This window comes from Cetorhinus maximus, chromosome 21 (genome assembly GCF_964194155.1).
Source record: "Cetorhinus maximus chromosome 21, sCetMax3.hap1.1, whole genome shotgun sequence".
NCBI lineage: Eukaryota > Metazoa > Chordata > Chondrichthyes > Lamniformes > Cetorhinidae > Cetorhinus > Cetorhinus maximus.
Genome location: NC_135899.1, coordinates 59874449 through 59900382, shown reverse-complemented (window position 1 = coordinate 59900382; position 25934 = coordinate 59874449). Strand labels below are relative to the sequence as shown.

Below are 25934 nucleotides of genomic sequence, written 5' to 3'. Positions count from 1 at the left end.
GTAGAGATTCCTTGCATAAGTTTGTAAAAGTAAGGTATTTGCTTTTCATGATGGTTTCAAAGGAATACTCTGTTCATGTAATGGCATGTTGACGGAAAGGAAAATGTCTCTACCTGATCTGTGACCTGGTCCAACATAAGTAATGCACTGATATAATTTAATAAGAATTAGTCCATGGGTTTATGTAAATAAGCTCTTACAAGATGTTTTAAGTGCTCTTATTCATGAAAAAAAATCTCCCTTCAACTAGCAAGCTGAAACTCAGGATTTTGCCAAACAGCTTGGGTGCATTTAGCATAAAAGATTGAGGATCAGTGAAGGATTTGAATCCTGGTTTCAACATTGGCATTATTCATAAATGACTGGCTGAATGGTATAGGAACTTCTAAAGCAAGCCGATGAGTCAAAACAAAATGTAAACAAATGAATCAGAAATTTATGATGCTTTGCTTTTGGTTAAAAGTACAAAAAACAGTCACTAAAAGGCAGCAAAAAAAAAAACTGATCCTAATGGGCCAGATTGCAGTATCCACGGAAATGTACAGCGCAATTCACAGGAGTACTTTTAGCTTGCAGCCAAATTCTCAAGTGTTTCTCTGTTCCATAGCGTTTGGATTTATCTAGTTTCTTCCCACCCAGCAATTTCTCGCTTCTGCAGCTGAAAGGAAGGATTATGCGGGATCTAAAAATGTTTCAACTGCTCATGATTTAAAAAATATATACACACTTTTGGTTACCTCAATGAAGTTAAAGATGCTACAGGAAGTCTGTCACCTTTCTCTTTGCACTCAAATCATCCTCATTTGTACACGCACTGTTGATATGAAGAGAATTCAATGTTGGGCTAAGGAATCCCCTTTGTCTTATTTTCTGCTTTCTGATTGATAGCTTTTAGACACAGAACGTGTGTCTGATTCAACCAAGTGGTCAATCAATTGTTGGCATTCATGTGGGACATGAATGAAGAGATGTAGCATATCCAAACTGATTTAGCCTCTGAGTCTAATTAGCAGGTACATGAGTACTGATGTTCTTTCAGATGTCACCATCACATCTCATAAGTACGTTATACCAAATGTTCAATAAGTACTAAAAGCAGTTGGGACGGATAATCATCACTCAACTAATTGGACACATGCCTTAGAATTGGGCTTTTTGAATATTTGCATGTAACCACTTAATGTGCTCATTCTAAATTCTTTGTTACTATTTTAACAGTGGAATTACTCTGAAATTGGGAAACACCCTCATTGGTTCTGTCTTCACAAAGGAGGACACAAATAACATATCAGAAATGTTGGGAAACACAGGGTTTAGTGAGAGGGAGGAACTGAAAGAAATCAGCATCAGTAGGGAAATGGTGTTGTGGAAATTGATGGGATTGAAGGCCGATAAATCCCCAGGGCCTGATAATCTACATCCCAGAGTATTTAAGGAAGTGGCCCTAGAAATAGTGGATGCATTGGTAGTCATCTTCCAAGATTCTATAGACTCTGGAACAGTTCCTACAGATTGGAGGGTAGCTAATGTAACTCCACTATTTAAAAAGGAAGGCAGAGAGAAAACAGGGAATTATAGACCAGTCAGCCTGACGTCGGTAGTGGGGAAAATTCTAGAGTACATTATTAAAGATTTAATAGCTGAGCACTGGAAAATAGTGGCAGAATCGGACAGAGTCAGCATGGGTTTATGAAAGGGAAATCATGCTTGACAAATCTACTGGAATTTTTCAAGGATGTAACTAGTAGAGTTGATGAGGGGGAGCCAGTGGATGTGGTTTGTGTGGACTTTCAGAAGGTTTTCGACAAAGTCCCACATAAGAGATTAGCGTATAAAATTAAAGCGCATATGATTGGGGGGTAGTGTATTGAGATGGATAGAAAACTGGTTGGCAGGCAGGAAACAAAGAGTAGGAATAAACAGGTATTTTTCCAAATAGCAGGCAGTGACTAGTTGGGTACCGCAGGGATCAGTGCTGGGACCCCAGCTATTTACAATATATATTAATGATTTAGATGAAGGAACTAAATGTAATATCTCCAAATTTGCAGATGACACAAAGCTGGGTGGGATGGTGAGCTGTGAGGAGGATGCAGAGATGCTTCAGTGTGATTTGGACAAGCTGAGTGAGTGGGCAAATGCATGGCAGATGCACTATAATGTGGATAAATGTGAGATTATCCACTTTGGTAGAAAAAACAGGAAGGCAGATTATTATCTGAATGGCTATAAACTGAGAGAGGGGAATGTGCAATGACACCTGGGTGTCTTCGTACACCAGTTGCTGAAGGTAATCATGCAGGTGCAGCAGGCGGTAAAGAAGGCCAAAGGTATGTTGGCCTTCATTGCGAGAGGATTCGAGTACAGGAGCAGGGATATCTTGTTGAAATTATATAGGGCCTTGGTGAGACCACACCTGGAATATTGTGTGCAGTTTTGGTCTCCTTATCGGAGGAAGGATGTTCTTGCTATAGAGGGAGTGCAGCGAAGGTTTACCAGACTGACATATGAGGAGAGATTGAGTTGGTTAGGATTATATTTGCTGGAGTTCAGAAGAATGAGGGGGGATCTCATAGAAATCTATGCAATTCAAACAGGACTAGACAGGGTAGGTGCAGGAAGGATGTTCCCGATGGCGGGGGAGTCCAGAACCAGGGGTCAGAGTCTGAGGATACAGGGTAGGCCATTTAGGACTGAGATGAGGAGAAATTTCTTCACCAAGAGAGTGGTGAGCCTGTGGAATTTGCTACCATAGAAAGTAGATGAGGCCAAAATATTGTATGTTTTCAAGAAGGAGTTAGCTTTAGCTCTTGGGGTGAAAGGGATCAAAGTAAATGGGGAGAAAGAGGGACCAGGCTATTGAGTTGGATGATTAGCCATGATCATGATGAATGGTGGAGCAGGCTCGAAGGGCCAAATGGCCTACTCCTGCTCCTATTTTCTATATTTCTATGTTTAACATTCCCAACCCATAAAGAGGAATTAACACCTATAAGAGTCCTCCAGGTCTGGCTATGAAAGTAAAACCTAAGTCTTTCAAGATACAGTTAAATGCTATAGACCTGGAGGGGAATAAAAAGCTTCAGTGGGAGAACAACTCAATAGATTCAATGATCTGCCTCATCTTTGTGTTCTTGAATGATTCTTCACTTCAGAACTCTCCATTTAAGAATGTAACTAACTACACGAGTTAATGAATAAATTAAAAATATTAACAGGGCCAAAGGCAATCCTGTCTTAAAAATGATGCTAAAGAGGTTTGGCAATTAACTCTCCTGGGTGAAGAAATGATTGACTCCCAGCCGACAGGCAGAGGGAAAGGTGTGAATTCCCATTAGCTACACCAGTGTTAGAGTGGAGGTATATTAGAAAAATAATCCATTGGATAGAATTCATGAAGTAAGTAGAGAAAGAGAAGGATAGGTTACTTTCTAATTCAATCTCAATTTGGTACCTGCAATTTAATGAGGACGTTATTAGCAAGAATGCTCACCTAAAGAGATCAAACACTTGATTCGGACATGTACATTACAGTTGACTTGATAAGAACAATGGGCTAATAATCACACTTATCTCAGCAGGGCATTGTCTCCCTAAATATATTTGTGCTATTTTTTCCCAGATCATTTCAGTTCATTTATTTTATCATTAGATAAATATTTTTTAAAAAGAACCAGCTGCTTGCTGAAATATGGTGCTAGCTTTTAAAGAAGAACCTCTGTTTGGTTACAATGTGCTCCTTTTCAGTAATCAATTTCAGATACTGTGTTAAAAATAGTTTTAAAAATATTCTATGAACATTCTGAAAAGCACAGCATCCACTTAATAATAAGACAAGAAAATCAATACCTATGCATGTGGGCGGATCAGGCTGCCAGAAGAATCTATTGTCAATCTGGACACACGTGATGGTAGCTGCTCCTTGTAGGGCATATCCAGGGTCACACTGAAACACGACTGAATCTTGAGGCTCCCTGCTGTCTCCACTTCGTGTGCCATTCTGAGGAACCCCAGGGTCATTGCATGAAGTAGCTGTGGAAACTGTAACAGTTTGCAGAGGTTAAAGATCTCAGACAGAAAAAAAAATCAAAGTTATTGCGGATGTTGTTTATCCCACAATACTGCTAATTCCAACATGCTTGCTGTAATGCCTTAGCACACATGCATGCACACATATTGTGACCACTGAGCTTGATAACAGATTTTACTTTATCGTAAATGTGCGGAGGCAGATTGGCTATTGCTGCATCGAGACACCCTGAGGCGTTTACAATCCCCTGTGGTTCACACTGAGGTAGAACACATTTTTAATTGGAATTTGATATTAAATATAAAATACATCTTGCAGATACTGGAAAACGACAACAACACTTGTTTGAGATGGATTCACAAGACTAGAGCAGTCCACATGGCACATATTGAAACTCAAAAGGTTTCTTTCTATTTCTCCTTGGCTTATGGGCTTCCCTGACAAAGCCAATATTTTTTTGCACATCCCTAATTGCCCTTGAGAAGGTAGTGGCAAGCCACCTTCTTGAACTGTTGCGATCCCTGTGGTGAAATGATTCCCACAGCACTGTTAGGTAGGGAGAACCAAGATTTTAACCCAGCAACAAGGAAGGAATGGTGATATATGTCCGAGTTGGTAATGGCATGTGACATGGAGGAGAACTTGGAGGCAGCAGTGTTCCCCGAGCCTAATGCCCTTATAGTTGGACGTGATGGAGATTGTGGGTTTGGGAGGCTTTGCCATTAAACCCTGAAAGCATACTGCCTGAATAAACTCTCAGATATATTTTTCAAACCTTCCCGTATTTGTTTTTCTGTGGATCTCATAATGTCTGGTCCTAGCACATATATCACTTAACCCAAATCATCATATATTTGCTGTGTATCTTGAAGGTGCGTGGAAAGAGTACCAGGAATTTGCTGTCAGATTAAAGTAGTCAAAGGGTAGCTTTTACGTGGGAACAGTAAATGTCAGCCCTTAAACAGGAGTGTTTCAATAAAAAGAGGCTTTCTTTTACTGAGTTAAAATGCTTCTCAAATGCTCACTCTGTACCTGTTAGTGCTATATGTGCAGTTTAATACTCTGGCTTGCTCTCCCCAAGTCTCATGTTGCTGGAGTTTCTGATGAGTTTTTAAGCCACTATTTAAGAAGACTGCAGCTGTTGCTCCTGTTGGCTGAGTCTCACAGGGATGTGAATACGAGCGCTAGGCATAGTCCATCTTTGAATTAATCAGGCACAGCTGGCATATCTAATGCAAGCACAGCATTGTCAGGAACACAATACAAATGATTATATACACTATTTTTTGGTAAGGGGGCTGTCCCACTCATCATACAACTGTGAATTTAATGATTGCTTTGCTTTGCTTCCGCTGTGCTTCAGGCGTGACTTAACTTGTAGCAATGCAGCAATTTCGCGAGGATTCACAAAGCAGACCCGTTATTTGGACTGGAAGCTAACCAGAATGCTCCAGCTCCACTATTTACTGTGCATTCACCGAAACAGAGTGCACTTACTTTAGTTTATCAACACAGCTGCTTAAAAAAAAGCTTTCTATTTTAAAGGGGTATGGTATTCACAAAAAGTGTTTGCCAACCATCATTTGTTTGATAAGAAACTAATCATGACAATGTCATCAGCAAGTACTTACTGAGCCATATTGTCCTAGCTAACTACTGCTTTTAATTCAACTCCCACACAATCTGGATCAGCAACTCCCTAAGCCAACTTTAAGAGATTTTATTTAAGGTATTTATGTGTACGCATGATTCGGATGGTCAAGTTTATTCTTAAAGGGGTCGTTTCCTCCTCTCCCACGCTGCCGAGTTTTATTTATTAGTTCCACTGGGTTTGCCTACTCTTGCTTTGCTGTAATGGTAGTGTAACAACCTTCTCCCAATTTATATTGATATCAGGAGGTGTAGGGGGGGCATCCTGGGTCTTCCCCACAATTTGTTCTTCTCCTCTGTCAGAAAGTTCCTCACAATCTTCTAACAACATGTGCAAATAGGGGAATCACTGTGGTCATACATCCATATTCTGCCCCTTGATGGCAGGATGTACTGGCACAGGAGCCGATTGGGTTGTTACAAGTTAACATCTTCAGGAAATGTAATTCTTAGTTATCTATTCTGTCTGACAGCATTTATTTGAGTACTTTATAAATCCAGCTTTAAATATGACTTCTATTCATCAGGGTCAGGCACACTTGCTGCCATGGAAATACTGCTGAACATCATTCAAGAGTGAACATACACTTGCAGTTTTCTGTATCCACCCTCATTAGAAATTATTGGTCCCGTGATAAGAAACAAGACCCATCTAACTCTTCGTCACTTCTAACAGGGGCAAGTAGCCAAGAAATGGTAGATTATCAGTAACAGAATTGTAATACTGGCTATCTGAGGACCAACATATCTTTGTAGTTAAATGTGATCTATAATATTTTAGAGTTGGCCCAACTGATGGTATCAACATCCTCCCGCCCTTGGTGCAATTACAGGGGTCATTCCCAAATTTCTCGTTTTCAGTGGGAAAGTCAGGCTTGCAGGGAGCAGGGAGTTGGTGATAAGGTTACAACAATGGAGGCCCGATCCACCAAACCTGCTTCTAGAGTGCTTGGGATCTCAGAATAACCCTTCTTAAATGCTTTCTGTTGCTCTGCTGCCTGTTGGCCATCTTCCTCCTGTAGTATGTGTAAGCGTATAATTTTCACTAATTAAATCCTTTTAAAGGCTAACCTGGTCATATAGAAACTATACCTTTTATGAAATGAAAAAAGAACCTTCATCACATTGCGTGAATTTAGTATTTAAATAACTAGATTCTCAATCTCTTATACTGCTTCATCCAGTCAGCTCACTTCCCTCCACCTTGTCTCCAACTGGAGTCTACCAGGTCTTATCATAAGCTGCCTGAGAAATGAGCCACATGGGACCCTTCTTTAGTTTATTCAGCCTGTCCGTAGTCAATATCAGGTCCCTGGTACTACCCCATCTGTTACAATATTAATTTGTTTTTTAGCAAGAGTTACTTGTGATGTGTTTATTATAGGATCATTATTCCACCTTTGAAAGCAATGTCAAATTATGGTGTGCTCCTCCTTTTAGACATGGACATTGGTTTTTAAAGGAAGGCTCAGTAAAATAACATTATCTGAAAAGCAGTCAAAGGGCATGAAATACAGGACAATAAGGTTTTTTTTAAAATTAAAAGCTCAATCTGGTTGTGGTGCTATACTATGAAGCTATCCATACAAAAGGCTAAGCCACCACCCGATCCGCTCTGTGAGTGACATCTCTGTAAAAATGTATTGTCAGCATTTGACTACCTCGATTATGGATACTGATTGCAGCAAACTTAACAGTAGCTGCTGAGCACCTCAGTTCAGTCCGCAAGTAGGACTCTGCGTTTCTAGCCTTTCATTTTAAATCTCCATCCTCCTCCCAATCTGATATTTCTGTTCTTGGCTTCATATATTACTCCAATGAAGCTCAACCCAAGTTCAAGGGACAGTGCCTCATTTTTCAATTAGGCACTTTACAGTCTTCCGATTCAACACTGAGTCTAACGGTTTCAGATCATAACCACTGCTCCCATTTTTCCAGAGATTAGCTGTTTAGTAATGCTTCTGCTATTTTCCCTTTACACCTCCTCCAGACCCACCTTTTGTGTCTTCACTATCCCCATACCGTCTGCTTTTACCTTACACCATCTTCCTTTTTGTTGTTAATCTCTCCTGCCTTGCCCTGCTATCACAGCCCTTCCCTTTGGTTCTATCCTCGTCTCCATCCCTTGTCTGTCTCTGCTCTTGCTGAAGGCCTTTTGCATCTCTAACCTTTTCCAGTTCTGATGTCAGGTCATAAACCTGAAACATTTGGCGGTATTCAGTGAAGGCTTTGGGGGATCTTGCCCACTGGCTGAAGAGGTGGCAAGAGCCCTGCATTGCTGCCTTTGGGAAAGACATGGAATGTTAAGTGCCAATAAGGCATTTAACTGGGCGGTGGTAGGCCTTTCCCAGAATCAAGAACTCACAGAAGCTGAAGACCTGCCCACCGAAATCTGCCATCCAAACATCCCACAAGCAAACATGCCAGAGTTTACTTTTCAACTTCCTGCATGACAAGTCTCCCACTCTCCACTGGGTGAATACAAGCAGTGGTGGGATGAGGCTCTTAAGTGAGCATTAATCATTCACTTAAGGGCCTCAATTGGCAACGGGGTGGGAAGGCTGTCCATGAGCCTTCCTGCCACAAACTTAATCAGGGCGGTGGCAAGAAGACAGTGGGGTCCCCCACCTGCCACCCTCCCTACTGATTAAATGCCCCCGCCACCAAACTCGCTTTGGAGGGGGGTGGCATTAAACTGCACTCTTTAACTTTTTTTCTCCACAGATGTGGCCTGGCCTGAGTATTTACGGTATCTTCTGTTTTTATTTCTGATTTCCAGCAACCGCAATACTTTGCTTTTGTATTATAAATAGGAAGGTGTGTTGTGCTCTCTAATGATAGAACATGGGGCTCCTCTTACAATATTACAAGTTCTCATTTTATGTGCATACAATAATGAATGGGTCTTCCAGTGCCAATGAAATGCTGGAATGTTAAAGTGTGCTCCTTCATGAGAACGTGCTTCAATTCAGATTAAACTACATTGCTTTTCACACGCTTCAATTTTAAGGTTATTCATTCATATTCCCCTCGAGACTTACTTAGGCAAATTCAGGTTCAACTGAATGGGATCAATTGTGCTGAATGAAATCTGTAATAGAGTAGGTGAGGAAAATTTAATCCTCTTAAGTTTTCGGCCCCTTATTTTGCTTTCATTGTCCTTTCTGTTGCTCAAGCAAAGACTACTTCATTTTAATAAGTATATGGGTTCACGATGAATGATTTGTGATACAAATTTTGAACAGGTTTCCTGAAAAGTGCAAGCAAGAATTTACCATGTTGGTAATTGTGTAATTTGAAGTGATTTTGACATACACAAGTATTTGTTGAAACATTCCACCTAATTATATTCTAATCTACTACACAACAATAGGTTAATATTTCTGTTTAAATATTAAAATTAAATTATTGCTACTCCCAGATTCAGACTCTGCAAAATTAGCTTATCCTCCTCAAGCACCAGGTCATTACCATAATTATCAGCTCTTCAATGAGGGCTTCCGAAACACTGAATAAAATAATAATTATATACGGTTTAAAACTCTGCTTCAGAGCCACTACAATGAAGAGGCAAGAACTCCAAAGCTCCAGGCTGGAATTCAAATTTTCGGCTTGGTCGTTGAACATTAAGGCTGGGATTTTCCGGCCCTGTCACGGGTGGGACCCGCCGGGGGCAAGGCGGTGCCCCCCCAGCCAGAAGTCCATTGACTCGCAGTGGGACCGGAAGGTCCTGGCGGCAGGTGGACACAGAAAATCCTGCCCTAAGTGTCCACTCATGTTTATAACATACATCAGAACAAAAGGCCAAAGGCTGTCATTACAGTGGCCTGAACGGAAGGCATCTGTAACATGCATAAAGATGTGCAGAACATAGGAGCTGCACTCTGACTACACTACGAACGCTGCAAGTCTTACTGGAAAAATAACCTGCCCAAGTAGCTTAATAATTCCTTGGAACCACCAGCAATCTAAGGATTAACACATACCCTGCTTAGTTTACCATAGATTCATAGGAATTTACAGCACAGAATGAGGCCATTGAGCCCCGTTATGTCCAGGCTGGCTGAAAAAGAAGGCCTAATCCCACTTTCCAGCTCTTGGTCCAAAGCCTGGCAGGTCACACACTTCAAGAACATTTCCATGTCTTTTTTAAATGTGGTAAGGGTTACTGCCTCTGCCACTTTTTTAGGCAGTTTTCCAGACTCTTCTTAACTCTCTTCTAATCCAATTACATTACATCTACGTTCCTTGGTTATTGACCTAGCTTTCTGCTAAGGGAATTAGGTCCTTCCAATCCACTCTATCTAGGCCCCTCATAATGTCATACGCCTCAATGAAATCTTCCCTTAGCCTCCTCTATTCCAAAGAATCTCAGCCTATCCAATCATTCCTCATAGCTAAAATTCTCCAGGCCTATACAACATCCTCACAAATTTCCTGTCTCTTGTCTCTAGTGCACACACACCCTTTCTGTAAAGTAATGACCAGAACTGTACACAGTACTCTACCTTACCAATGTTTTCTGTAGTTCTAGCTTAACAACCCTATATATTCTATGCCTGGGTTATCAAAGAAAAGTATTCCAAGATGACTTGTTAACCACTTTATCTACCTGTCTGTTACTTTCAGAGATCTGTGGATATACACTCTAAGATCCCTATGTTCTTCCACTCTTCTCAGAAACCTAACATTTATTTTATATTCCCTTGCCTGTTTTCCCTCCCCAAATGCATTACCTCATACTTATCGTGAACAAATTCTATTTGTCACTTTCCGACCCATCTGACCAATTCGTTGATATCTACCAGCAGTTTACAGCCTTCTTCCTCACAATCAATCACATGAAAAATTTTTGTATCTTCTTCTTAAGCATGTCCCCAACATTAATGTCTAAGGGCGCAATTGTCCCCGATTTGCATTAAGTGCGGTAGCATGCAGGAAAAAGGACGTTTTATCCGCTGGCCGCAATGGCGGGTTTTCACACCATATCGTCCCAATCCCACCGCATTAATCATGCATTCCTGGAAAACACGCCGTTTCGCTGGCGGCTGGTCTCCGATTCGCCCGCCATGCCATCACCTCGCCACTTCCACACGCCGGGTGCCATATTTAAAGTGCAGTTGCACGCAGGCCTCTCAGTGCTTCCAGCCCAGGACTGCTGCACAGATGACATGGCCCCAAAAGGCAAGGAGGGTGCAGCAGCACCCCACACCAGCCTCCGACCCGATTCAGTGACGCATCCCTGGGGGACGCCTTTTGGACATCGCTGGAGCCCACTGCAATATCCTCTACCCAGCTCTGCTGCAGGAGGCCCATCAGTGTCACCACTACAGCTTGGGAGGCAGTGGCAGTGGTGATCAGTGCCAATGCTGCACAGAAGAGATTCACCATCCAGTGCAGAAAGAGGATGCCCTCACCCTCTTGGGACAACTTGCACAAATCAACATGTGCCACCACACACACTCTGTGATACCTCCCCCCTTCCCCAGTACAGCCCTTGCGCTGCAGCCTATTCCCTTGCCTGAGGCCACTTCTCCCCCTTCCCCAAGCAAGCCTTAGCCCTGCAGCCACCCCTGCCTTACGTCTGGTCTCATAAGTAGAGACCTGCCCATGAGCCCCTCTAAAAGTGATGTGGTGCTGATTGCGAAGCCTGGCGCTGATGACCACAAGTGCTGCCCGAAGCAAGGTGGGCAAACAAATCTCGAATCCCGAGCGAAGTGCAGCTCGCCAGGTGCACGTTGCTTATGTTCAGTTGTGAAACACGTCGGCATGATCCCGGATGATCCAGCATTGTGGGGGATGATTCCGGCGAGCAGGGCTTATAATGATATGCAGATATACTAAAATGAAGTTCCTGATTCCTGATGTCCGGTGGTGGGAAAGGTGGCTCGCCATTGACGGACGGAGCGGATGATCACAAACTGTTTTCATGATGTCGTGAAACTGATTTTTTGGCCTTCCCGCCATACTGTCCACTCACACCCGCCATGACATCCAACGCCAAGGGTCATGGAAAATTCCGCCCTAAATCGTTGAGGTATACCACAAAAAGTAAGGAACCTTGTACTGAGCCCTGCAGCACCCCACTGGAAACAGCCTTGCAGTCACAAATCCAAGCATCAACTATTACCCTTTGGCTCCTGCCACTTGCCATTTCCTTGGATCCCATGGGCTTTTACTTATGTGACTCATGTTATGACTGGATGAGAAGGGGTGAATTGGCTCCCTCTATTCAACCTCTTTGGTTGGTCACAAAAAAGGTTTAAGTTTCTTTTTCAGGAGGGTATGCCTTTTCCATTTCAATATATATTAATTTCTTTAAGCTGTGAGCAATAAGGAGCCAATCAACAAGGTTTTCTTCAGTCAAAGAAAGCAAATTTATTAACCGCTAAACCTGAGAAAAATAATAAAAACACAACATCCAGCATTCGGTCCTCATGCAGCAGTCACTAGGGCACACACACAAACACAGGTATCATAAATAAGGGGAGTTAGAGTCCAATAAAAAAAGTAAAAGATTATATGATGAAGTGTCCTTTGATTGTCCTTGAGGCGTAGATTTTTAACATTGCAGCCGATATGGGTTAGCTGGCTTCTTGGATGCGGTCAGGTGTAGAAGATGTTGCAATTGTTATGAGATCTCGGTTCGCTGGCAGGTTTCTGGTGGAGTTGTCTTCTCAAACCAGGCAACATGCTTATTCCAAAAGAGAGACACAGAGAGAGAGAGAGCACAGCCCTCAGTTTGTTTCCTCTGCTTGAAGACTTTCTGGGCACCATCTGTGTGATTTGCGATCTCTCTCTAATGGCTGGCAGCCTTGCCTTGAAATACATCGCCCATTGTGTATTTCCAAGAGGTTTTGGGTTGGTCTGTTTGTGGCAGCTATTGTTTCAATATCCAGTACTCTGCATTTTTAATATCTCTTCCTTAGACAGTAACTAGTTTTGATGGGTGTCTGGTTATAGGAAATATCTCTCTCTTCACACTCTCATGAAGGTGATTTGTTGGTTTCTCACCTTCGTCTTGGAACGTGGCCTTGCATTTTAAACAGTTTCATCTGTCTCAGTTCAAATTGCAAAATTTCCAGTCAGTTGAAAGTTGAAAAATCATATTTTCAAAAATAAAGGGGCATACCCACGTAACACGAATTTGCCATGTGGGACCTTATCAAAAGTCTTGCAAAAATCCATGTAGACTACATCAAATGCACCATTCTCACCAATCCTCCTAGTTATCTCCTCAGAAACTTCAATCAAGTTTCTCAGACATGACCTCCCTTAACAAATCCATGCTGAATGTCCTATATTGATCCATGCCTTTTTAAATGACAATTGATACTGTCCTTAAGAATTTTTTTCCCAAAAGTTTAGCTGACTGACTTGTAATTACTCAGCCTATCTCTTTCTCCCATTTTAAACAACGTACAATGTTAGTAGTCCTCCAATACTCCAGCACCATGCCTGTAGCCAGAGAGGATTGGAAATTGATGATCAGAGTCTCCGCTATTTCCTCCTTTGTTTACCTTAAAAACCTGGTATGTAATTCATCCAGGCCTGGTGATTTATTGACTTTCAAAAGATGCTAAAATCCTCAAAATTTCCTCTTTAACCATATTTATCCTAACCAATATTTCACATTCCATGTCCTTAACTACAGCGGCTGCATTGTCCCCCTCTTTTACAAAAGCTGATGCAAAGTATTCATTAAGAACCTTTCCAGGATCACAGAGTTGTTACAGGGCAGAAGGAGGCCATTCAGCCCATTGCGTCTGTGCCAGCTCTCCGAATGAACAATGCAGCTAGTGTCATACCTCTGCCTTCTCCCCTTCTCCCAGCTGGTTGACACATTTAGGTACTGATGACTGAGCATACATATATATATTGTTTACAATGTTTTGATATTTGGAATGTGTAATACCAGACAGGATAGTCACCTCAGATGTGCAGATACATGGAGTACTGTCAGAGATATGCCAAACACATGAATCTTAGAGATGTGATAAGTTTAGGGAACTCTGAGGCTTGGACAGTGTTGGGATCTTAGAGCTGCAGAAACATGGAGAGTAGAAAGACTTCAGAGGGAGGCATGGAGTATGTAGTGATCTTGATGTGTAGACTACTGAGGCAGCCCAACAGCTGAGGCAGCTTGGAAGTCTGCAAGGATCAGGGACCTCAGACTTGTGAAAGGCACACGTGTCTCTGAGAGGTGGTCTCCAAAATAGAAAGAAAATAATTTAGAATTTTTAACAAGCAATTGATAATGTCAGAGCCAGACAGCGGAATTTAATGCCCTCCCTGTGATGAGTTTGGAAGCAGGAGGCATTTAATCAGGTGGCAGGGGATGGAGGGGTGGGGGGGTTTGCTGGGTGATGACCCAGATTAAGTCTCAGGTGGCAGGGCCTTCCCTCCCCACTGCCGAATGAGGCCCTTAAGTGGGTAATTAATGCCCACTGGAGGGCCTGAGCCTGCCACCGCTGGTGTTCATCTAGCAGCAGGTGGGGGAGTCACCATACGGGAAGATCGAAAAGCAAGCCCTGCTGCATTTGCTTGGGGATCCCAGGGAATGCCTCATTCAAGGCATCCAGTGCCTGATTGAGGGACCTGGGATTGGGAAGGGGGAGCCCCGCTGAGGGCCAGCTCTCCTGCCTTTGCTGTCTACACCCTCTACCCTACCCTCCCCCATCAGCCCTCCCCATGACCTCCATCCTGCCATCGCTCACCTGTCCCCCCTGGGGTCCCTCATCGATCCTAGGCCTCTCCCTGGCTGCATTGCCAACAGCGGCCACCGTTCCTGCTGGAGCTGCCTGCAATTGACAGCTGCCAGCCTCTGACTGGCGGGCAGCTCTCGGGAACACAAATCCCGCCGCTGGAGTCCTCAACCCTGGGGAAGGCCCACTGCTGTCCACTTATGTGCTTGAAAGGCACTTAATATCTGGGGCCTTCCCCAAATGAGGCCAGGTGTGGCGCCATCGTTCCATCAACAATTTTTAACGTCTAAATAATCTGAAGTTACATAAAACATATGCTATAAAACGCTAAATAAAATATGATTTGCTGCAATTGCGAATCAGTGCTGCTTTTAAGAATCAGCAGAGCTTTTTATTATAGGCTGAAAAAGTAGGTTTCTTGCTTCCCATAAAATGAGGGAATGAAGGCAGTTAATCTGAATCAACCTGGTTATTATACTTATTGAATTAAACGGAAAACATAAATCTAATCAGGTGCAATTTGCAGTCTTAAAAAAGACACATTTAAAATTCACCTTTCTAATTCAAATATTAATGTGCTTTTATTTTCATTTAGGGAATACATTGCCTTAAAACTAATTTCAAGTGAAGTGACATCCGGAGAAAAAAAAGTCCCTCTAAATGGCTCTAACCTTTATTGAAAATTTTCAGATAATAAGAGTGTATCAAATGTTAGCAGGAAAGTCCATTTGAGCCATGATTGAGCCATGAAGCCTGCTCCTTTCACAGACCATTTACAATTTACCTGGCCGTGGACATAAATTTAATCTCCAGATGAAAATTTTGCACAATACTCCAGACAACATTTCAACAGTTCACAGTATAGGAAACACTGGGTTCACCGATGGCCCTAATAACCTTAGTTAATTGGTACATACTTGAGAACTGAATGGCGAAGCCCTGCTTGCTGGTGAAGAAGTCTGTGTCGAACTGGAGTGTGATGGAGTTGAACGTGCTGTGGATATCAAGGGGCAGGGTGGAGCCGCTCATCTCCCTCAGCAGGATGCCACTCTCCAGCGATCCATCCCAAACCTTCAGAACGTCATGAACAGCTTCTGTGTGGAAAACTAGAAAGTGGATGCTAAAGGAAGAAACAAAAAAAGAAATGAGGTATAAGATCAGGGATTTTTTTTTAAGCTCATTCACGGAACGTGGGCTTCATTGGCTGGGTCAGCATTTACTGCCCATCCCTAATTGCCCTCGAGAAGGTGGTGGTGAGCTGCCTTTTGAGGTGAGCTGATTTGCTTTTGAAACTCTGCTGCACACATGGGGATATAGATTGCTACCCGAGCTTTTGCTACTTAGCAGTTTTCAACTGCGTATTTCTTCAGGTCAGCAGTATAATGGGACTATTTTCCTTCCATGATCTCAAACTCCTAAATTTATGATGGTCACTACAGGATTGACAAAAAAGTTTGACATTTTAAAGATGTTGGGCAGGATTTTCTCCCCGCCGGGGAGTTGAAGTGTGGGTGTGTGCGGGCATACCTCCGATCGGCGCCCCTGATTGGGGGCGTGCCGCCATTTTATGTGGGCGGGCCAATTAAGGCCCACCCAGCATGACGTCCGCACGGAAGCACTATCCCCCTGTGCGGGCGGGGGGGAAACCCCTAAACCCGAGAGTGCGCCCTTTCGCGCATGTGCACAAAAGAGCGCACTCATCTCCCTGAGGCTAAGTGCCGTCTCAGGGAGATCGCCTCTAATGTACAAATTATTAAAAATAGAAAAAAAAATCCCTGACATGTCCCCTCTTGTGACACTGTCACATGAGTTGGGACATGTCCATAACTTTTTAAAAAACCTTAATTAAATTTTTAAAAACCTACATGAAACCTCATCCCGCCCGTGGATGAGGTTTCATGCTTTTTCTAATGCCCTTCAGGGCTCCTGGCCTGCCCACCAACTTTAAGGTTGGACGGGCAGGCCCATTAATTGCTTAAATTACTCTGTCAATGGCCTCAATTGGCCATTGACAGGTCGGCGGGCGCACAGCTGATTTTGCTGAGCCCCCACCTACCTGAAAATTTAAATGGGGCGCGGTGACATCAGGAGTTCCGCCTGGCGTCATCACGCGTCAGCAAGTGGGCCCCACACCCCCACTCGCCGACAGGAAAATCCTGCCCGTTGTGTCTTTATGATGATATAAAAGCACCAATAACTGATAAGGGATTGGGTAAACACATTGCGGGTTAATTTATTAATTCTAGGCACATGTGAACATATATACATGGGCATAATGCTTGAAGACACCAGCAGCAAAGATGTATGTGCTGTGCTCTGCTGAAAGCAGAAGTGAAACTAAACTGGGTTGCATGAAACATTTCTTTTCAGTGATGTCATGCTCCAAACCCTTAAAGGCATATTACAACAAAAGGAACACTGAAGACTGGGTTTCAATTTGCCTTCCACAAATTCATCTTAATTTTAAGAAAAACACCACAGGCTTATTTTCCTCTTTGCCTCAGGTAAAAATACACTACAAGGTGTTTGTGGTGTAGTCAATTTGTGCTACCATTAGCTCTCCCAGAGCAAACCACTCATCAATGGCTTTTAGTCAATCTTCTCATTCTTCCAATGCACCGCCACGTCATTCAACAGCCAGTTTGCAATGGTTTGTGGAGGAGGGCGGAGCTTACCTTGGAAAAAATATACATTTTTGCAACAAAGAAGACTACACGCCATCATTAACAACAAATCCTATTCCTTTTCTGAAAACAACCAATGTAATAACAGGGATAGAATAACAACATACAATCGGAAAACCAGGGTATATAAATATGAAAGTGAAATTGTTTCAAAACAAGGTTAGCTTGATAAATAATACGAACTAATAGAACTCACTGAACTATTGAAGTGCCAAAGCATGCCTCATTCAGAGTGCTGTCTCAAATTTAAATGTATTTTATTCACATTTTTTCTTATTGAAATCCATGGACAATCACACTGCTGCAAATACTGCAATTTACCTGACAGCCCATTTTATTATAGTCTCTTGGTGCTTCATTCTTAGGGATTATTTGGAAACCTTTCTGGCCTGTTCTGAATAATGAGGAGGAATTTATATGCATATTTTACACATATCCTCAAGAATTTGTCGGCTGAGAGAGACTTCTTCAAGCATGCATTTTTATCAATTCTTATTCAACAACTATTTTCCTTTGAAAGTTCATAATGAAAGATCTCACAAATGTGAGGCATTGCCCAAACAGATTCTGACAGGTTGTTCTGCTCTCCTTTCATCATATTAGCTGCAAAAGCGGATTAAAACAGCTGCTTTCCATTTCAGAGATACAGTCTCCTCTAATTGCACTGTCCCAGCTTGTCCCAGGCAGCCACTTATATCGTGCAAATGATGCTAACCATTTGTCGTTACCTCATGGATAGATTATAAATCTAAATTATATGATGGCCACTAATCCCAGATGTTCTCCCACTGAAATGCACTCACTTGCCCTACTTCATTCCCCTGCACCAGACGCAGCTGTGCTTCCTTCCTCGCTGGGCTAGAAATATATGAAGGAAATTCTTACTCACATGTGCCTGGTTGAGGGGCCCAGCAAGGGGAGGGGACAGCTACTGAAAGCCAACACCTTTCCCTTGCCTCCAGCCCCCACTGCAATTCTCCCCCCTCCCCCCCCTCCACGACCCCCACCCCATGATCTCTCTCCCGCCTTCACTTATCTTTGTCTTGGTTCTCACGGTGATCCTGAGCCTCCGGTGGCTGTATTGCTCTAACTGCTCTGGCTGGCACTGGCAGCGTGAGGGGCTGCTGGCCTCTGATCTTCCGCCAAATAGTGGGCGTCATTCTGTCAAGCTGCACCCACAGATCTGACCATTCTCTGACTGGTGGGCGAGACCCCGTCAGCTTGGCACAATCTCGGCCATTATTCTTGACCAATACTGCCACCTCTATGTCTTCCACTCATTTCTTTCTTCCCCCGCCTCCATACCTCCTGAATACATTGCAGTCAGGAACGTCTAGTTCCCACTCCTGCCCATGTTTAAACCCAGTGTCCATTCTAGCCAGTATATTAAAACCCGATGCGCCCATACTCCTTCAACCTTATTTCAAATGCTCTTTACATGAACGCACATTGAAATCATTTATTAAGTTAAGCCATTTCTGACTGTTATGGGAATCATGTGATTGTATAAACGAATCAGCCCTAAGCATAGGAAATCTTAGAGGTAGAGCTTTTTAGCCTCGGTCTTGGAACAAGCATGTAGCCTCATATGTAAATAAATGTTTCTTACTAGAAACCAGTCCTGCACTCCAAGTTTATTATACACATGCATTCCAAAAAGCATGATAGTTAGCTTGGTTTTGTCCTCCAATTAATTTCTGCTCCTTTTACATTATGCTCAGTCTGTTGCTGTTTGCCCTTCCTAGATTTCTGTGCAGTGTCTCTCCTCTCTGCTTCTGCACTCTGGTGTCCCTAAAGGAGTTATGAACAGGGAAAAAGAAATATCGAATGTGAAAATATCCAACTGCAAGAGAGTTTATTTCAGTGATTTGAGTAGAGATCTAGCACAGGTGGAGTGGAAACAAAGACGAGCCAAGAAAGAGTCAAAGCAGCAATGGCGGTTCTTCAGGTCAGCCATAGTTCCAGAGCAAACCAAGCATATTGTCCAAAAGGAGAAAAATGGGGCACCCAAAGCTAGAGCTCCATAGATGATAAAGGAAATAGATGTTAAAATAAAATGGTTTAGGACAGATGTTAGGTACAAGAAACAATAGAATAGTATGGCAAATAGAGAATATGAAAAAAGATTATGGATAAAATACAGTAGAATTCAAAAATCTTCTATGCACATTTAAAAAGCAAAAGTATAGTTGAAGGGCACTGGATCCAAAGACAGTGAAGTCATGCTAATCCTGACAAATCCCTGGTGAGACCTCAGCTGGAGTGTTGTGTATAATTCTGCACATCACACATTAGGAAGGAAGTGAAGGTTTGGAGAGGATACAGCGGAAGCTCAGCAGAATGGTACCAGGGATGAGGAATTTCAGTTAGTTGGGGAAATTGGAGAAGCTGGGATTGTTCTCCTTAAAGCAGAGAGGGTTAAATGGAGACTGAATAAAAGTATTTAAAATATAACAGTTTTAATGGACCATATAGGGAGACACTGTTTCCTCTGGCAAGTGGATCAGTAACCAGAATTAAAATAATTGTTAAAGAAACTAAAGGGGAAATGATAATGTTTACATGCAGAGTTTTGAGATCTGGAACACACTACCTGACAGGGTGATGGAATTACATTGCATAGAAACTTTCAAAGGGCAATTGGACATGTACTTGAAGAGGACTACTTTACAGAGTTATGGAGAAAAGGCTGGGCCCGACGATTAAATTGGGCAGTCTTTCAAACAGCTAGCAGAGGTATGGCATGCTGAATGGCTTCTTTCTGTACTGTAAGATTCAGTGATTTGATGAATTACAACACGGTTTAAGGCCTGTTAAGCACGCCAATCATTTTGGACAATTCAAGCAGCTGTTCACTCCTCATTAAAGTCCAAAATCTTTACATTTCAAATTATTTCCTATTTCATGTCACAAACTCATGGCTCTGTTTTGCAAGCAGGCTGATAACAAACCTTGAATATATACCTGGAAAGGGTTATTATTCAGTGAAAGTTTCAACCTTCCAGGTTCCAGATGTAGACATAAACATATATAATTCCCTTCATAGCTTGGTGCTGCCTTGAAAGAAACACTGTCAAATCAAGATTAGCATCTCCCCATTTAGGTGCACTCCATTGGGTGGATATAGAGACAAGGGGCTGGATTTTCATCCAGTCAGGATGTTTTAGTACTTTAATGGATGCCTGGGCTCTCAACCAAGAATACATAATGAGGCTTGGCTGACAGCCCAGAAATCAGTTAGCATATTGAAACACCTAAGATGATGTCATGCTGGTTGTGCTCAATGAAAAGATCAATGAACAGCCTCAGAGAAAACATTGCTTGATTGACAGGTCTAACTCTCTGATCAATGCTGTCAATTGCACAATGTTTAGTTACACAAAGTTAAGGGGTTTCAAGTGCTTGTAGTTTCAGCGATTGAAACTTTAAAGGGTCTGGGTGATTGACACTTTTATTTCTCTGAAGTAAAAGGACATTTTTAAAAAACATTGTGGAAAGTTATGAATAAATGACTTTCTTTGAAGGTTTTTTTTAACACATCCTATTCTCACATCAGGGTTCCTTGGTTCTATAAAGTATAGTGGAACAATGGACATGGAAATGCCATAACTTGACATGAGGGTATGAGGGGCCATGGAGGTGGATGGAGAGGCACAGCCAGGCATGGAGAGAATGAGGGGGCCATACGGGTGGGTGGGGGGGCATGAGGTGGCATGGATGGGGCAAGGGGAGTATATAGCGGGTGAGGGGCTGCAAAGGGTGAGGGCTGGAGGGCCTTTCTGTTTTTAGTCCCACAGCACCAAGGTGAGCCTTTTAAACAGCTCGCCTTGGCACCTGGCAGGCCCTGTGGCTGTCCCCAAATTCCTTCCCAGGTCGGCTGGCATGACTCCAGTCGCACCTGTCCGCTGCAACAATGAAAATTCTGTTCTTGTGGGCACTTTCTCCCAACGCAGGCAGGCCAAGCCAGGAATTTTCCCGATCTCCGATACCCATCTCGAGGATGAAAGTCTAGGCCAAGTTTGACTGAGTTCTTGTAAATCATCCGAATAAATCTATAGGCAAAGCACATCCATGTTGCAATGGCAATAGGATCAGAAGGTAGCTTGGTCTCTTTCTTAAATGATTCTATATCTCTGGAATGAATGAACAACTTTGAATGGTTGTTATGGATTTCTTATTGTCGCAGCCCACGTTGCCCAGTCACCTCCAAGATCTCAGCTGTCAAGTTACGCTTGCCGCTGCATAGAGTGGACAAATCATGTTCGCTCACACAGTGCAAGAGCCATTATTACTAAATGATGCATTTTGATGAAGGTAAATGGTTAGCACCAAAATGCCCAATATAGGCAGCTATCCAAAATAAGTGGGGACATTACAAATAGTGGGAACTGTGCTTTAAAACAAGAATTTCTGGTATATTTTTAATAAGTGCCACCTCACTAGAAAGCCCTTTTCGTAAAATTATCCTGCCAAAATGATATGCTGTCGCCCTCCTACTTGATTAAGGGATCCTGATGGTGAAACTGTCTTTTACTGCTGCTGACATCATCTTATAAATGGCCCTAACTTTCAGTGTTTTCTTTAAAATGGGTCATGAGGCTCAATTATTCACTGGACTAGTATATCATACGAACAGGATTAGGCCATTTGAACAATCAAGGCTGCTCCATCACATTGTCAGCCACACAGCAGCTTTTATCTTTTACAGCTCAATTCTGCGCTCACTCTCTATATCCCATAATACCTTTACTTCCCAACTGCATTCACCTTCTTCAAACACTTCAATTGATTCTGTATTCATGGCCTTCTGCATCAGTGCATCCCATATTTTTATGATCCTCTTTAGTGAAAAATTCTTTTCTGGATTCTTTTATTTTTTATAAGGCTCATTGTTGTGTATTTTCCAATTAAAGTTGTGACTTGTTCACCTCATCATTTCCCTTCACTGTCAATGAAATGAGCCATTAGCCCTCTTGTTCCTCAACAATATAACCCAACTTTAACCAGCTTCTTAAAAAAAAAAATCAGAGCTCAATCCGTTCACCTCAGGTTTCACCCTCGTGAATTGTTGTTGGATTTTTTTCTGAAGCCAGTAAATCCTTCCCAAGGTGGGGGGCTCATGACAGATCACAATTCTTCAAATACTGTCTTGGCCAGTGCTCCATTCCATGGTGGTAATTACTTTCCTGCTGTCTAGTGTTCTCTTTCACTGCTGGTACTTTTTACCTTTGTGTTCTACCACATTTATTAATTTTGCAGAAGTGAATTTCACAAAACATTTTAGACAATTTTTGGGCATCATATGGAGACATCACTGATAGTGGACAACTCCAATATAACCAGTGCTGGTGACGAGTAAGGGAAGGTGCTACAAGTCTCTGCTGTTACTGGGGTATTCAGATAAAACTGAGTGTGTTCTCACCAATAACTCATTCCAAGCCAGCTATTGCTTTATGTATTATGTAATTCATAGCTGATGGTTATTTTGTACCTATTAACAGTTAAAGTTATGTAAAATCTGCCATGACGTGTGATAATTCTCTGAGAATATCGATTATCGCAGAACAAAATGTTGAAACATTCTGTAATATATTTTAAAAGTTACATCTGTGCACAATCTCTGTCGTCAAATTTTTCCTTTAGAAATTCCTGGTTTCTCAAGGAAACTGCTGATGTGAGCTGGACACACATTAATTACACCCTCCTGTCAGAGAAAAGATGGTTGCGTTTACATAAGAATTTTCATGACCTCAAGACATCCCCAAGTGCTTTACAGTTAAAGAAGTACTAAGTGCCACTGTTGTACAGTAGGAAATGCAGCAGGCAATTTATGCACAGCAAGGTCCCACAAACAGCTATATGATAATGACCAGATCATTTGTTTTAGTGATTTGATTAAAGGATAAATAATGGCCAGCACACAACACCCCCCCCCCCCCTGCATTTCTTCTAAATACGGCTATGGGATCTTTAACATCTACCTGAGATGGCAGGTGGGCCCTCAGCTGATTTGATAGACAGCACACTTGACAATACAGTTGGAGAATCCCCTTTGGAAGTTCCCAGGTAAGATTTGCACTGCTATTGCCCGGAAGTGTGAACTTCCCCTAGGCAATTGCCCTGCACTGGGAACTATCCAAAAATGCGAGTTAAATCACAAACTTTGGATGGTTCCAAATGGGTTGCACCAAGAGTTACCCAGAAAAATTTAGAAGGATTAAAAGCTCTTCTAACTTCTGGGTAACTATTGCACAGGCCCATATTGACCCCCCTCACAGGGCTGCCCTCACACCCCCGAACCCCCAGTGGACACCCCCCAATGCCCCAGGGGTCTCCCCCACACCCTTTAGATGTCCCCCCGACCCCCTGACACACCAGGGGTCGCTCTCCAAACCCCCAACTACCCCCGCACCCTGCCATGGGAGTCCCCCCTATCCTCTGACAGGAACCCCCAACCCATGGGGTTCCCCCACCTCAATGAGGACTTTTCCCTGCTACTGCCAGGACTGACTCTCATCCCCCACCCCTCCAAGGCCCGACCCAACCCAACATGACAGGACCCAATACCCCCCCAACCCGGAAGCCCACCTGACCAACCCCCACCCTGGCAGAGACCTTACACCCCAACCCCGCCGAGCCCCAACACCCCCTGACCACCCCCACAAAACCCTACACACTTTAAATTCCATGCAACCATCTCCCCTGTGGGAGTGGGAGAAGGACTCCCCTCAACCTGTCCCATCTTTGAACTTACCTGAGAACCAACCTCCTGTAAATTTGCCTACAGGAAACCTTGCAGCTTACTGAGAATCCTTCACTTTACCAGACTTTCACTTTACTAAAGCATCACATTCATTTATGAAACTACAGGCCTGCCACAAAAGAGACTGAGATTATCATAAGTTACAACCAAATTATTTGACTTTCATGTACATTTGATCATTGTGGCAAGAGAGCGTAGATGAAGACGAATGAGTGAGACAATGCGTTTTAAAATCCGGGGCAAGTACGTGACAATAAATGACCTCCTTTATTTTAAAACCCACAAAACGCTTGCTGCTGGAATTATTTAACTGAGATTCTCACTCTGAAGGCAAGAAAACACACACTTACACGTACCAACATTCAGGTCATGGGCAGGGAAAAAAAGAACTCAAATTCTACCTGTGACATTCCCAAACAATTCTCCCCTTCTTCCCAAACTGATGTTTTTTTGTCTAACAAGAAATAATAACACAAAATCAAACTAGCAAAGAAATATAAGGACCGAATATCTGACTTTAAAAATTACTAAATTACCTTGCCATATGCTGATCAATTAACATTTTCCCTCGTGCCTCAATTTTACCTAAAGGCTATGGTTGGTCTGAATTCTCTGTGCACAATGCCATGTGAGATTGGTGAGTAAACATTAAATTAGCTTCCTGTGTCACACATTCCTTATTTGAGCATTGCCATTCTGTATTTCTTATAGTGTTTCCCATTATTAAGCGAGCAGTTGTGAGCTGACACACCTGCAGTTGCAAGCTATTCTTAGCAGGTGCAATTTTACAATCCCTGGTCCAAACCAACCATATCCTGCATTCGTCTACATAATGCATATGCATACTTTTAAATTTTTATTAAATAATTGCAATCGTTTTAGTGAATGTATAATAATATAATGTAACAATGTCCTAAAATTTTCACAACACTTGCTTGCTAGGCTCATCCCCACCAGGCTAACTCAAACCTTGTTCCAATGCCAGTTTACAGCACCTTCACCTGCTCCACCCCCTTTAAAAGTATAAATTTCATCACACTTCCACATCTCCTCAGTGCTGAAAAAGGGTCATATGGATTCAAAACATTAACTCTGTTTCTCTCTCCACAGGTGCTGCTAGACCTGCTGAGTTTTTCCAGCATTTTCTGTTTCTGCAAGTTCACAGCACAACTGTTTACAACCCAATACTTTAAACACCTTTTCTGGGGCTTCAGGGAACTCCTCATGAGGTCTCCCCATTGTGAACTCAGAGACTGCTGCCATTGTCTCTAACTATGAACACCTACACTATTGCCCCAGTAACACCAAATTAATTTTAACCAAGTCTGCTCTCAATATTCCCACGTTATTTTCAGGTCTCTTCATTTGAAGAGCCCATTTCAGTTCCACCTCAAAACGTTCATCAAGCACACTCCATGTCTAGCAATTAAAAACAAGTGCACCACACAGAAATAATGAGTATTTTATTTATTGCTATGCACAAATGCAATGGATAGCCTAATTACTGTAGAATGTATTATAATGATAGAGGGCTGTGAGGTCTCCCATTGGTAATATTCATACCTCTAGGACAAAGCAGATCTATTACTTATGCTGAGAGTCCTTGGATGGTACAAAATGTGTTTGTCATTATCTTTTTGTTATGATTGAGATCTAGCAAGATGTACAGACTGAGGCCAAGCTATCATACTCAAGGTAGAAAATACCCTAGAAAATAAAGAGTGCTTACAAACGGCTAAATGAAAAGGGGTTTTAGGAGTGAGAAGCATCAAAATGAAACAAAAAGCCAACCTTTGGGGTACAACTACTAAATTAGTACCTGCAGCAAACATACCTAGGCATGGAACATAGGACAATACAATTAGTAAATGTGGCAAATGTTCAACATTGGACTGAAGGCAATGCCATAGATTCTGCAGTGCATGATTATTCCAATCAATCTTTCTCAAGGAAGGGAGCACAGCTTATGACACTTTGACTGTCAGCTGAGACAGATAGAACATTGGGCCAGGCAATGGGCCAGACATTCTACACATTAATTGTCAATGTGTAAGAGTTACTCAAAATCTACAGCACCAAAAAAGACCATGCTCCACTCTAGC

The 25934-nt window shown here is 42.5% G+C and overlaps 1 protein-coding gene across 1 annotated transcript in view; it reads right to left on the bottom strand.

The window, feature by feature from the left end:
* csmd2 (CUB and Sushi multiple domains 2) overlaps nucleotides 1–25934 on the bottom strand; it is a 1856113-nt gene that overhangs the window by 348697 nt on the left and 1481482 nt on the right. The window contains exons 27-28 of the mRNA XM_078566065.1: nucleotides 15303–15505; nucleotides 3850–4041 (exon numbers count right to left, since the gene is read on the bottom strand). Of these exons, the coding sequence (XP_078422191.1) occupies nucleotides 3850–4041; nucleotides 15303–15505 (395 nt within the window). The remainder of the gene's footprint in view (nucleotides 1–3849; nucleotides 4042–15302; nucleotides 15506–25934) is intronic.